The sequence below is a fragment of the Vespula pensylvanica genome, chromosome 12, assembly GCF_014466175.1.
Source record: "Vespula pensylvanica isolate Volc-1 chromosome 12, ASM1446617v1, whole genome shotgun sequence".
Taxonomy (NCBI): domain Eukaryota; kingdom Metazoa; phylum Arthropoda; class Insecta; order Hymenoptera; family Vespidae; genus Vespula; species Vespula pensylvanica.
In genome coordinates this window covers 180000-195429 of record NC_057696.1, presented here as the reverse complement: position 1 = coordinate 195429, position 15430 = coordinate 180000, and the positions used below count along the sequence as shown (strand labels likewise).

General features: G+C 32.4%; 1 protein-coding gene across 4 annotated transcripts in view; it reads left to right on the top strand.

Annotated features, from left to right (window-relative positions):
• The window catches only part of LOC122633417 (protein sprint), a 139974-nt gene that overhangs the window by 31909 nt on the left and 92635 nt on the right, over window positions 1-15430 (top strand). For 2 of the 4 annotated variants that reach the window (XM_043821259.1, XM_043821260.1), the window contains exons 2-3: window positions 5756-6016; window positions 8540-8639. In XM_043821259.1, the coding sequence (XP_043677194.1) occupies window positions 5997-6016; window positions 8540-8639 (120 nt within the window). In that variant the 5' untranslated portion in view covers window positions 5756-5996. The remainder of the gene's footprint in view (window positions 1-5755; window positions 6017-8539; window positions 8640-15430) is intronic. The other 2 variants (XM_043821261.1, XM_043821262.1) reach the window with 2 other exon arrangements.

Here is a 15430-nt window from a genome sequence, read left to right as displayed (position 1 = left end):
AAACAAAGGACATAAACGATCGTCATACTGTATAGGAAGGAGCAACTTTCAGTCGTTTGCCAACTTTAAGAGTGTCGCGAGCTTTTATGATGATGTGGCGTATAACGAAAATAATTGAATTTCGTGAGTAAACTTTTAAAAATATTATTTTATCACATGTTTTATTAACAATGTATACATATGTACAGTCGGGAAAAAAATAAGTGAAAGTGTTTATAAATGAAATTTTATCGAACAAATACTAGTATTATACATTTGGGTTTTATTTATTAAATATCGTTATAGTACATAGATTATTAAGTAAACAATTGAAATTCATATTTATATTTTTGTGCTAACGAGCTTAACGAAAATGTCAGCTATTTCTTGAGAGACAAAAATAAATGGACGCTTGGTTATATTTATTGTCTAATGTAAATAAACTTCAGGTATATGTATAGATTAAATAAATTGTTTTAAAAAAATTACTTAAAAGATTATACCAATCCAGACTTTGTGAAAGTAAGTTCATTTGTAAATTAATTGCAGTATATCAAAAACAGAAAACTTAATATTGAATTTAACATGTAATTGTTCTGGGACTACCGTAATGAATTAAGTTACCGTGCGTTAACTTCAAAGCACGATATATTTAAAAGTGCATGAAATATAAAATATAAAAAAATGTTTAAAAAATATTTATTATATAATACTGCGGAAAATTTAGAAGTTGCAGATGCAAATTACTCTATTATCGTACAAGAGTATCGTCGAATTGTTTGCAAATATCAAGATTCAAAGATTACATCGATTTAGAATTATTCGAAAGACAATAGGATTAAACGGTTAGACAAAAACAGTAAAACGAAAATTGTTCGAAATTGAATTAAACGTTACAAGGTCAAACATAAGTCTATATTATTATTTATTAATGAAATAAATACGAACAACAAAGTTTTGCTTTAGAAAAAAAAATATTTAAATATGCCAATATATTATTCTGAAAAATTTAATATGTAATAGTAAAAGTAAATTTGAGTTGCAGCAATTAAAAAATAAGTACGAAGTCTGGAAAAAAAAGAATGATGCATAAATTGCTAAATTTGGTTTTTTATGATATATTTTAATGATATATTGGTAAATTAATAAAAATTAATGAGATCATTAAATGCAGATAAGTATAAACAGATAAGTAAAGATAGTTATAGATAAGTAAATGTAGATAAATATACGAAAATTTCCAAGAGACAGTATTAATAATGAGTCTCAACGAAGGTTTTGTCTTCCAAAGGGACAATAACCTCGAACAATGACGCTATCAAGAAGACTTCTGAGGATTAGGATATTAAATTACTTGAATTTAACTCTTAAACGAGCGATATGATTAGATTGATTTTTCCAAAAATGTACAATCAGCGTTCCAAAATATTAGGAGGTTATATTGAAAATATAATAAAATTATTCATCATGACGTTTGGAAGCAATAATTTAAGCAAAGAACGGCATGTATCAAATATTAATTTTATTATATATTTTATTTATTACTTCTTTTATTATATATACATTTATTTTTGTCTCTCATGAATGCCTGACATTTTCTTTACCTATGGGTTGTTCACATAAAAATATAAATATGAATTTTAATTCTTATAGTATACGTAGATTATTTAATAAATAAGAATATATAATAAATGAAACTTAGGTATGTAAAACTGGTACTAGTTCGTACCTATTTCTAATACCTGTCCATTTATTTTTATCCCCGATTGTATATACACATATATGCATATAAGAAAAATCTTTTCACATGTGTACCGATTATATTCACACATTACAGTTAAAAATATTATAGAATCGTATCTCGAGTATTACAAGTCACCAAAAATTAACTAGACGCAGAGTCATGAAAGCAAACTGGAAAGTTATAAAGGCGTTTGATAATTATTGCATAATTTTCTAACTGGAAATTTCACGATCGAACTTTCTCTTCGATCGATACTTCTATAAAGAATCTTGTGGCGATAAATCGAATCGACTGAACGCGTGACGTCGCATTAAAAATTACTAATGATCAACGTCTTTGTATGTAACGCGAAGAAGCCGCTTTCTGCCTTTGATTGGTCTCGATTAAAATCGACTTGCGAAATCGTTTGGATCTTCAACAAGAGAACGAGTCAACGTTCGACGACTATAGAAATATTCTCGCGACGAACTACTTTTGCGAGATGGAAACTAATTACGTTAATTGTTAGATCAAGTAATAACTTCTTATAATGGAAAACAAGAAGTAAAAATTACCGTTATATTACTATCAAGATAGATATGTTTTCTTGTTCTTTTTTTCTTCTATTTATTTATTTATTTTTTTTTTTCTATATAAGTAGAAAACATAATTGCAAGAGATGTCCTAAAAAATCTTGAAAATTTAGGATTAATTTAACATTAAATATTTCATTATTTTATCTTGAAACAAAGTAATGTTATATATTACACGTAGGTAAATATAATTATCCTTTTAAATGTTATATCTTCGAATTGATTTAATTGTTATCAGCTATAATTTATAGAATAGGATACTATCGATTTCTCCATGAAAAAAAGGAAAAAACATATTTCCTTGTTTTGTGTTGCGAAGATGTATTTTTCTCTTTCTTTTCGTTTTTGGCAAATTGCCTGTCCAAGCATGAGGCAACGGATTTATGGTTTATTTGATCTTTGCTTCCTCCTTAATTCCTCTTTGGTCGAAGAAGGAAAGGCTAGACGCGTTCTTATTTCGGTTGGTATTTGAGGGAATCCGGTACTTGGCTCAACTTTCTCGAGATAAGGGTAATTCGTTCTGTTTCACTTTGACACTTTCCTTCCGTCCTCGAGATAAGAAGTTAACTTCGATGGAAGCGTTATATTTCTCCTTTCTTCACGTTCCTCAACTCGCATAATCCGAGCTTCTAACGCGATGACTCGTACTTCTATGACAAGTTAGATTTCTACTTTTAATTGGATAGAAAAGAAGTTGCTATGAAAAAAATTTCTTATTACGAAAAATCCTTTAAGTGGCAGGTAGCTTTTCTTCGCTTCTAATCACGATTGATTCTTTTTTTTTTTTATGTCTATCGAAAGATACATTATATCACTGTCAATCTCACGACAGTGATGCATTACACTTAATGACGTTGTTTTAATACGCTTTTCATCAGGGGAATCTCGTATCATCCCGTGATCCCATCTGAAAGACAATTTAATTGATTTAATTCGACACTTATATCGTATTATCGTTTATATAATGAAGACAAACAAAAACTGTACCGATGAATCTCAGTCGGTTGAGAAACTATTTCTCGACTCGATTTCTCTTTAACATATCCGAGAAATATTAACATATCCAAAATTATTATCTTAAGATATTTCGAAGGCGTTTGCTAAATAACATTCATGATCTTTCTATGCAATCTTTCTCGGTTGTATCTTTCACACGGTGTACTCATCGTCGATAATTCATGCTCATAAATTCGGAGATCCTGAAACGAGTTTCGAATCCTGAACGATTTAATCCGCGAACGTATATACATATTGTATACTTAAAAATCGTACGTAAACTTATGTTTGGAATAAAAAAAAAAAGAGATAGAAAAATGGCATGAAATTTAAAACAAATAGGTATATATATCAGCCATGTATGCAGAGAAAATTTGAATACATTGCAATATCCAACTTTTGAAGCTCGCGTAATTTTTTTTTTTTGTTAGAATATATTAAAACAACTCGTTCGTCATCGTCGCTGTCGTTCTCACACTCGTTATTTTTAGCTAGCAATAAAATAGTTGGAATACCAAAGAGAGGACGAATGCAGGGGATTAAAATTCACAAGAGTGCAATACGAGCTTTTACGTTGTTTCGTTATTCGGAATAATAATTTGAAAATTTTAACAGGAATTTTTGATCGTTCGATCGTCGTTATCGTTTCCCCATTATGCGATAATTTACCCGATCGATATTGAATTATCTTGTCGGCTAATTACGTCACAGGGTAAATTACATGATTATTCATGAATGCGAAAGCTACGAGCATAAGCTCGAATTCTCTTTCTTTAGTTCGTTAGGATTTTTGTTGAAATTTCCTTCGTTTAGTCATAATGAAATTGTATATTTTTTTTATTTATTTATTTCTTTTTTATAAATTATTTACACACATTCCATTTGAAAATTTTCTTAATTTTTTCCCATTTCATTAGAATTATTCAAAGATTTTTTATATAAGCGTGAAAGACAGATTCAATTTTAATCGTAGGTTATTTACTGAATAATATTCTACCAAGAAATGTTTGACAGCAATTGGTTCATAACAATGTAAACCAAATTTAATTGGCATTTTTCTGATTAGATAATACGAATAAAAAAAAATAACCTTTTGAGAATACCTCGTACTGTTCTTTGCCATTGTAGCGGAGGTTTATTTCAAATATTTATTTTTACATTGCGCAATGTAGTTTCAAGACTATTCATTCATACGTTATTCCAGACAAAATATAGTAAGAAATGTAAACAAATTCTTTTAGAAATCTTTGTAGTTTCAGATATACCCTAATCTTTTGTGCACGTTAAAAAATACACTTTTTAAAGTTTAAAATACGTTTTTTTTTTTTTTCATTATCTAGAATTCGACTAGGAGAAGGGATTTTTGCATACATATTTTAAATAAGGATATTGGATGATATATGCTTCTTATTTCGTGAAATTATTTTCAAGTTGGTGCGTCTTAATAATCCTACGACATAGCACCACAATATATTTACAGAACGTGCGAAGCTCCGAGAGAAACTTAATCGTTATAAATATTCAAGAATTGAGTTATAACGACGGCCGACGGTAGGTAGGTAATAAGTTTTCCGTTTTTCTTTGAACCGCTAGTTTCGTCGACTTCGGCCTTTCTACCTCCTCTCGTTTACCTCTTGGAAAAGGAGAATATTCTTCCCAGACGATTTCCCCATCTTCCATTGTGTTCTCCCGGGATATCCGCGAAGTACGATTTATCCGCTATTCAAGCTTTATCTATTTTCCACTGTTAAACGATCTAGCGGCAGAACCATGAAATTTTTCTCATGCTTGTTACTCATAAGGTCACGGCCTTGAAAATATCAACGACATAGTTCTATTCTTCCTGAAAACTAAAAAGTCGTTGTATTTAATGATTTTAACTACATAATAATAATTAATTAATTAATTGTTGTTATGGGCAGGGAAAGAAAATGAAAAGTTAATCATCTGAAATTATATTCATTGCAATGCTGCGGATAATGTCTAGATAACGATAGCTTTGACAGGAAGAGACTACAATGTATAATTCTGAGATTTTTCAATAAGCTTGAAGATACTATGAGGAATAACAAGTCAGGAAATATATTGGAGATATTTTCTCTATATTTTCTTTATGCACCTTAAAAAAAAAAAAGATATGGAAATTTGAAAGTCGTCTAATTGGGGCCAAATTTTGCTCAATAGTGTTTATACTATTCAAAAGTATTGAGCTTACTGTTATAGACGAATCGAGCGTAAAGTAAAATTTTGTTGAAGTATAGATGCCAAAAAATGATTATTTAAAAAAGACTATAATTGTATAATTGTATAATTGTATAAAAGCAATATATCTAAAACCATATTTTCACTCTCTTTTCAAAGTTCTATTATAGATTTGTATATCGTGACCTTTCGAATAAAATTGTAATTAAAAAGTGATTAAAAAGATTTTTTCAATCACTATTATCGTTTTATTCTGTTGCAGATGATAGAGGGGAAAGACGGTTAAGAAATCAACGTCTTTGACCAATGACACGAATCGCATTGATGAAAAGGAATCAACGAGAAAGCCTTTTTCTTTATCTCTGATCTTGGACAGCTTTTAATTAATCATTCCATGTGCTCTACACAGTCGTCGTGGTACAGTGATTAATATGAGAAGACGATGACGTCTCTGGTCCAAAGAGACTTTGGGTCTCCGAGAAAGAGGGAATCCACCGGTAGCAATGCATCCAGTTATTTGCTCGTGAGTACAAACAGTATCACGTGTCGGTGTAATAATTAACACGCTGAAATGGAGAAATTTGCGTACTCGTTTATTGTGATAAGCTTTGGCGTACTCTCGAATTAATTCTCATTTTGGGGATTATGTTTCGTGCGCAATTAATTTACATATTTAATCGTAAAAAAAACGTTACGAATGTATGAAGGGATGAATAATCATCAACAAGTGCGCGTATAAAAGGAAAAGGTCATTATTACGTAAATTGCTAAAAGTCTCATTAATACCCAGGTTCGTTTTCATTTTCAAGAATGGTTCATTTACCTGTCATTAATAATAATCTTCCTGATGGTGACGCGTACGAAATATCCTTTCGAGAAAAAAAAGAAGAGAAGAAAAAATAATGATAATTTTTAATGCCTCGCTAATCATATTTCGCTTCATCATCGGAGAAAGTTCATTGCAGGATATTTAGTGTTTCGAAGTTTCGTTTAAAAAGAAAGGAGTTTAAAGTACGACCGTTTAATCGAAAGTGTCACTAAAGTTTCCACGAGTGAGTGTAATTAATGAGTAACATCTTTGACCCGTCGAGAGATCAGCTACGACTTTCCTTTCTGTCTTCTTCGTAAACTGATTTACGATCTTCGCCAACGAGAACATATCAATAATTAACAGATTTCATTAATAAATATATAAATATTACAGATGTAAAAAAGATGATAATTCAATCAATCTATCTTAAAGTAAATTCAAAGAAAGTGAAAGGTCGATCAAATAAAAGTCTTGAATTGACAAAAAAAAAAAAAAAATAAATAAATAAAAAGAAAGAGTAATCGATTGTCCCGATAGAAATAATGCTCAGCAATGATATTTTAGTTAGATACGGTATCATATCGTAAGTTTACCCAAGGATCATGAAAACTGGCAATGATCATACGAACGTCTTCATAATTGCGTCCACGACGTCCAGTATATAACAGTAACCGCTTTCATATATACTCTCGTTATAGGAATCAGTCGTGCAGATCGGAGTATGTTCGTCCGAAAGGAGTCGAAGGGTACGCAGTCTTTTGCGTAATGCGTTCTCTCGTACGACAAAAGAGAAATAGAGAGAAAAAGGGATGGGGGAAAGGGAGAAAGATGGAAGGGAAATTGCGTGTGGCGGACAAAATGGGAAGAGACGGTGATCGAGGGGTTGAAGGGAGTAAAAGTGGTGCCATTTATCAGAAGAGACGATAAGTATCGTCGCGAGAAGGTCGAAAGAAAAGAGAAACGAGGGGTAGGAGGGGAGGCGTAGGAAATTTTCGTAGGTCAAACTTCCCCTGTCTTTTTCAGAAGGAGTAACTGCAGAAGAGAAAGTTTCTTCTCGCCCTTCGCTGGTCCTACTTTCTCCCCTTATTTCACCTTCTCTCTTATTATTATCGTCATCGTCGCCAGTTTGATTATATACGTTCTTCCTTGTTTTTATTTTTTGTGTCCCTTCATACTCTTCCTTCCCCCAACGTCATCGTTCCTGCCGTCATCAATCGTCGTCGGTACCTACGCCCAAAGAATTTAAATTTTTGCGAGCGACCCTCCCTAGTGAGTGAACTTTGAAATATTCCGATTCGTCTGGTAGGCACGACGAAGGGATGAACGATCTCGGTGGGTTTGTTGGGTTTACCGTTGTAAACAATTTTTGAATTTTCTTCGTTGGAATAATATACAAGAAAAGAGAATATATAAAATCATGAAAAAAATATCGTGTGTTCTACATGAGATATAATATTTACAGAATATGTATATCATGTGAGTATATGCATACGTAGCTTTGGAAGATCTAACTATGAAGCCAGGTGTTCCGTCAACATTTTCAATCTCTGAGAGTCGAACAAGGGAGCTCAAAGGCAACATCATTTATTTTTGACGAATTGCTTAGGGGAAAGATGGCGTTTGGACTCATCGCCGAGTCCAACCGAGTTCACTCGAGAAGCTATGAAATCGTTTTCATGCAAATTCTGTCATACCAGAAAATGATGTTACTCGTGCTTTTACTAGAATTAATGTCTGTCGTATTTCCTTTTCATTTCCGCGTGTGTCAAGAAAAAAAGAGAGGGAGATAGAGGGAGGACAGACAGACAGACAAAGATAGAGAACGATTTTTAAACTTTGATGAGAAATAGACAATGTTATTTCCGATTTTCGAGGATCAATATTTTTTAATAAAGTTTATTTATAATTTTTAACAACGATTTAATTCACGTTTGAGAAATCATCCAATGAAGTTGATGAACTTATTATCAATTTATATATAAACAATTTAAACCTCATATTTTTGGATAAAATTAAAATTGATGTAATTTTGAAAAAAAAAAACATTTATATTTATAATCAACTATGTGTTAGTCGTTAGCAAATCATAAGCCATCTCTCGTTTTAATAAGCGTATTGTTGATTTTAAACGTAACACAAATTTTCTATTTTTGATAGTAGAATTTTATAACCTACATGAAATACGACGGAAATTACGCAACGATCTAATACTATCATCCTCTTTCTGTGGTAAAGAAGGAGGAGGATGAAGAGGAGGATGAGAAGGAAGAGATGGAAGAGAGCAGGCACTTTTAAGGCGTCGACGCGTCATAAACGCAGCTTTAGAAGAAGAATGGTAGGTTGCAACTACTTGTGAATATTCAGCCGAGCATTAACTCGCACGGCTTACGTGGCTTCGTGGGGACGAAAGGACCATCTGTTCTTATCCACGTGCCAAGCCAGAGAGCGCGTTTTTAAGCCGAGAAAAGAGGGACGTAATATGGCCACTAGCACACGAAGAGTAGAGTACCAAGCGCGGAGAGAAACGAAAAGAAAGAGATAGAAAACCTGTCTCGTTGCATAATCGCTCGAACGTTCCTGGTTTCTCCCTTCTTCCTCCCCCACCCGTCTGTCCGACCCACGTTCTCCTCACCCAAATTTTTCATTAATTAACGGGCTCTCTTCCTTTCGCAAAAATATCAAGACGTTCGTTAAGTATCGAATTTTAAAGCAATATTTTTTTCGATATTTTTTACCTTACGACTTTTTTCATTTAATCGTTTTTGAAGGAGAAAAGAAAAAAAATTTTTGAGTCTAAGTCGATTTATCGAAGTCGATGAAATTTAATGAAAATTTCGTTATCAAAAAGCCGTCTCCTGTTTCATCCTGCGTTTCCCTTTATGTTTAATAAGGAGCAACTTCGTTATTCTAGAATGTCAGAACTTATTGATTTCAAATCTAAAACAGGTCAGACATGATTCTCCTTTTATTACGTTGAAAATCGGAAGAGAGAGAGAGAGAAAGAGAGAGCGAGAAGATGAGAGATAACTTAATTATTATACATTATAACTACTCCAAGAGATAGGCGAAGATAGTTGAATTAATAACGAATTCAACGTTGTCGCAAAATCGTATTAATTATAGGACAGCGAAAGGCACTCCCTTTAAATCCCGAAATAATCATTACCGCTTAAGAAGGATCGATCGATAGTTAATATCCATTCGATATACGTTGTATGTACAGTAAGCGATCAAACCGCCTTCACACCCAAAAGGATATCGGTACTTTTAATTTGCATATCGTTTTATTCACCGGTTTACCACCGGAAGCCAAATTGGCCATGCGTCCTGAATTTTTCATATACCTGTCTACTTACTCTTTGCATACACGGTGGCCGAATAAGATTTATTATTTTACAATACATCGACAGATTAACTCGTATCATCGACGATAATCACGATTCAATGTTAATTATAGATAATGATCAATAAACATTAGAACTAATTAAAGTAACAAATCGATATTTATCATCTACCTTGTAATAGTATCGTAAAACTTAAGAAGAAACTATTTTTCCAAATTTATTAACGTTCGTCCATCGAAAGTATCATAGCGGTTGAAAGAACGAAGAAATTTTATAAGATAGAAAGAAATGAAGAAAAAATTTGTTTTCGTTTTTATATTTCCTCTTTTGGAACGTGCTCATAGCTTATATCGGTTTTATCGAGCCACCCAGTGGAGTGCAATTTAGTCGGAAGCAAGTCGTCGTCCTAGTCACTTGGGTCGCGTCTCGAAAGTTTCTTGTGGGCGAGCTGTCGATATATCCTTCGAGCCGTAGCGCGGCTTTACTTTGTCACGAAACATCCTTGGTCCTGTCCCTATTAAGGAGAACCCTCGCACCTATGATAGTGCAAAGGACAACCAAATTCATTGTGCTTCCGGCAGAAATTATTTTGCTTCACTAGCGGTTGTTACTGAACCATGGTTTCTCTCTCTCTCTCTCTCTCTCTCTCTCTCTCTCTCTCTCTCTCTCTCTCTCTCTTTCTCTATACTTGCTATAGTTCAAAGGAAACCAGATCGTCATTATTATCACAAAATCTTCAACTACAATCGAATTAATCGTTTTAGAAACAGTATATCGACCCATTCCCAACGGATCAGATGTTTCGTCGTACATAAAATTTATTGTTATATTATTTCTAATTTAATATCAATTTTCGATTTATTCAAGAATTGTTCATATCATTTTTGTATTTAAAAATAATTGTGCTTTTATAATAGACAGAACTTTTCGGTAATATATATATATACATATACACTTACTGCTTACATATATATTTATATATATTATATGTATATGCTGTATATATTATATATTATATATATACTATATATATGAAATGTATATACTATACTTCGATATACGTATGTATAAGTTGTTCGTTAATATTTTTTGCTAATACGTATAATAATTTGAAACGCAAGATATCCTCCTACCTCTTTGCAATAATTACAATTCTTGAGGAAATAGTTCATTAATTTAATTTTCTTTTCCAGTAATTGTTTTTTTCTTCTCCTCTTTATGTTTCCTGCCACATTATTCAACTTTACGAGAATTGTGAAATTCATCCGGTAGTAAGAATCAGGACGCAAAGGAAAGCTTGTAAAGTAGGCAAGCGCGGCCGCGATAAATTTCCTTCTCAATCAACTTAAAACGATGCTAAATTATTTGTAAGGGTGCCTACTAGGCGCTAAAAGTCGAGAACTGAGGAAAAATCTACGACGGTTTGGAGAGAACGTTGCTCAGCGTTCGGATTACATATATGTGTTTTTCGAGTGCTATTGTCTCGACAAAACAACGTCGATAGCGGCGCTTGAAGTCGTCGACTTAAAGGGGACCGATCGTCTACGGAAATGGTCATTTTTATTGTAAATCGTTAAATATTTCCCATGCTAAATATTTTTCGTTATATTATTTCTATATATGTTATTATAGATCTATCGAAAAATTCTATCCATTTTATTTAATGGCGTCGTAAATACTTAACGTCGTAAATATTATTTTTATTTTTATTAAAAAATTTTTATTGCGAAATTCTTTATTTAAAAAGAAAATTATTTTTTTTATACAACAGTTTGTTTTTATATCTGAGATGAATAATTCTACAACGCTCGTCGTGTTAAAATATTATTTAAGTTTGTCTTTAAAAACAGAAAAAAAAACGATTGAATTTAAGTTTATAAACACTCTGTGCAGTCAAGTGTAAATAATAAAATGTAAAAGAAAACGCTACTCTTTATAGAAACGTTGATTGCCTTCGTCGATCTTATCGGTAATAATTCTCATAAGTAGTAATGTTCTTCTCGTTTAGTAGACCCTGGTAATATAACCTTTCCGATCGTTTTTCCTTTGACATTTTTCAGAAAAGAACCGAAGAAGAAGGAATCGTATAGATTGTTTTGATTATATGTTGCTATAGCAATGCAACGCACGGTGGCAGAGCTTCGTTCGTATCGATTCCTAGGTAACCTGCCGTTCCTCTACGTGTAACCTACCAATACGTTTGTGTTAAAGTTCAGCGCGGTCACTCGTGTCAGTTGCATTAGTGTCGATCTTGCGAGCGCATTCTATTATTCTTCTTCTTTTTCTTCTTCTTTTTCTTCTTCGAGAGGGTCGCGAAATAATGTATGAGCGACAAATATTTTTTATATATTAATATATATAAAATATCACGACTTGAGTAATTTGTAAAAAAAAAGATTACAAATTTACTATCTAAATTTTTTTTTATTGCAATAAGAGTGTTTTGTGAAATTTAGTTAAACGTGATGTTATCGAGGATGGTTTTTAATCGATTGCGACAATCGATAAGATCCTTCGAAGTATGTGATTCGTGATTTTAACGAAAGGTTACTTTGTTTTACATCGTGAAAGGTGAGATATTTTGTAATATTTTTGTTTCTTTTTTTGTATTTCTTTACCAAATAAGAACTCCCAACGAGTTCGTTTATTATCAAGATGCGTTATCTCAAGGCGTTAATTTTCAAGCTAAGGCTTGAATTTTACAACGTTCTTCCATTAAACTTGATGTCCAAAGTACGTGCTAAGAATGCTACTCGGTCTACGAGCATGAGTATGTCGTTTTAATTACCTATCCTATTTCAAAACTTAAGTGTCTTGACTTTTTAAAATAAAAAAGCCAGAGAAATGTTTTAGTACGATGAGATTATACATCCGATATATTATGCTTATTTGAAATGTTAATAATTTTCGTTAGCGTACAGGTATTATACTATCATTAGAATTTTATTTCATCGCATTTTCATTAATGAAAGTCATTTACTTACATTTGTCAGTAACTGCTTTATCTATATTATCGATAACGTATATCAACATATTTTATTTTAATGTATTATTGTATTTTTTCTTTTTTTTACATTTATTTCATTTCGGGTCCATGTTCAAGCATACTCTTTTACACGTAGCTCGTTTGGACAGGTCTCATCCTCGTTCGCGTCCTTTCTTCTTTTTTACGGTTCGTGCATAGTAATTAATGATATGTACCCGAAACCCCTTTTCACGACGCGTGTCGTCGGATCGTGGCGTTTATGTTGATTTTTCTCAGAACTTATGTCGGATAGACAACGTGGTGTGTATTAATATTTATGCAAAGAGAAGAATCATCGTGCATTTTTCTTAGAATTCTTTTTATCATTTTTAATATGTATGTACAGTATGTACAGTATGTATAGTGTATACTTATGCATGGTCATCGTATCATCATTCAAAGAAAATCGTTAATAAATGCCAAATCTTTTTCGATACTGCAATTTTTCTTTTTTTTCCCTTAAATAATTGTTTAAATAAAATTATTATCCTTTTATTTAACAGAATCATCGAAGTCATAGTTATATAACTTCGGGCTTCCTGACATTATGCCGGTGTCAATTATCGTAACGATGAATCGTAGCTTCTCGACGATCTTTTATCGACCAAGAGTCTCGTCTCGAGTTACATAATACATTTCATTCTTGTTGCACTAACTGAGATAGTGGCATCGATTTCTTTTTTTTTTTTTTAATTGTGCCGTAACGTGTAAACGTGAAAAATTTTTTTGTTTATATTTCTTCTCAATGCAATTTGATCAATTATATAAACAAGTTTATTCGAGTCAATTATATTTGGAAAGAGAAAAAGTCTTTTGACGTTCCTCTCAGAAAATCAATCAAAAGGACTTCACATTAAAATCGATACGTGTTTAAGTACGTTTATTCGTACTCCCTTCACCCTTCCTCGTCTTTACTGTCTATATACATACGTATATTTAATCGCATATGTGTACATATGCATATATACATAGCATACATAGATGTACATACACACATGATGTGCACGAAGGAACACGTAACGTATTCGATTCAGCGCAGCTGTCGCTTCCATCGCATACATATACTAGCATAGAACGTATGTATATAATATATGCATATACATATATATGTATGTGTATACAGTATGTGTGTATATGTATATATATATATATATATATATATATATATATAGAGAGAGAGAGAGAGAGAGAGAGAGAGGTGTGACGTATAGGGAAAACGGTTGCTTCGATATTTTCGACGCGCAGGTGCACTTCATAGAGGATAATAACCGTAGTACTCACATGCTGCATCTTTTGATAAATAAGAATACAAAAAAAAAAAGAAAAGGAAATTTTTGTCTGTCTCCCCGTTGTTCTTTTCTTCTTTTTCTTAGACTTTCTCCTTAATATTATTTCGTTTGTTTATTAAATAAAAATTGTTATGAGTAAGGTATTTATATTACAACAAAAAACGTCACGTTATTCATGAGTCAACTCAATATTTACAGAGATATCGAAGTGATTCCAACTATGAATACCACTATTTATACAATGGTTACAAGAAAAAATATTGTTACAATTTATTATTTATATATATATATTTTTTATTAATGTTAAATATCTTATTAAATTTCTCGTTAATTTATTATTGGCATATTGATTTTACTTTAAGAAGTAACATTATGTGATTGTAATATGATTATTGTATTCTTTGCTTTCCCATAAAAATTTCAATTAACTGAGATCAATGAAAGGATCTATTTCGTGAATACCTTCGCGAACAGGTTAAATGCATTTTCACGACAAAATGGACAGGCAACCTTTGTCGTAGGTAGGCACATGTCGCTAACTGGATGCGTTCGACGTCTGTTTGTGTGTCCCTTTCTCTCTCTTTGTCTCTCTCAGTAACACATACGCAAACACACACACACACACTTCATCTGTCAATGTAGGTCTATCTTCGAGGTGTGTATCTGATAAGAGCAGCGTGAGCACAAGTGTCTCTGTCCGTGTGTGATGTACATTATGTACACGCTGCATCGTCCATTACGATAACGAGCCACCATTGCTCGAAGCTCGTTTAATTGTCCACCCATTCTACCTCCTAATCGTAGCTGTTTCACATCTAGGAAAGGCAGGAACATTGGACTTCAAAACGTTACTCCTAACTAACCAATCGCATTCGTGGAAACTTGTTTATTCTATTGTATCTACTATTGGTTATCAAATGGCTAGCAGAGAGAAGGAGAGAGAGAGAGAGAGAGAGAGAGAGAGAGAGAGAGAAAGTGACAGAACGATACTATTACTCGAGTCTAGTTTCGCAAATTTTCTAATCATTCAATCGTTTCTGTTTCACTTTACCTTACCAGTTCTATGGTTGGTATGGTAATGGTAAACTATACAAACTTTATATCTCATTGATTTTTATTAATTTAGGACGATATCAAATTAAACGAGTCTTTCTTTCTCTTTTATCGTTTTATTATTTCTTTTTGTTATATTAAAATATACATATCGAAAGTCGTTTTATCAAATGGTCGTGGTAACTTTCAATACCTTCTCACTTACATATTCATTCGCATTGAATGTTCTACCCTCGCAAGGTTTTTTAAATTTTGAATCATTCAAGTTTTCTCTCTTTCTCCCTGTCCCTCTTTTTTTTAACGTACGAAAGAGGACAACGTCCAGTATTAATTAGGATTCTTGTCCTCGTATCCAGAATGAATTGAACATAACGTGCGTACAGGAAGGTCGGCCTGTCCCTAGAGTCGAATTCGA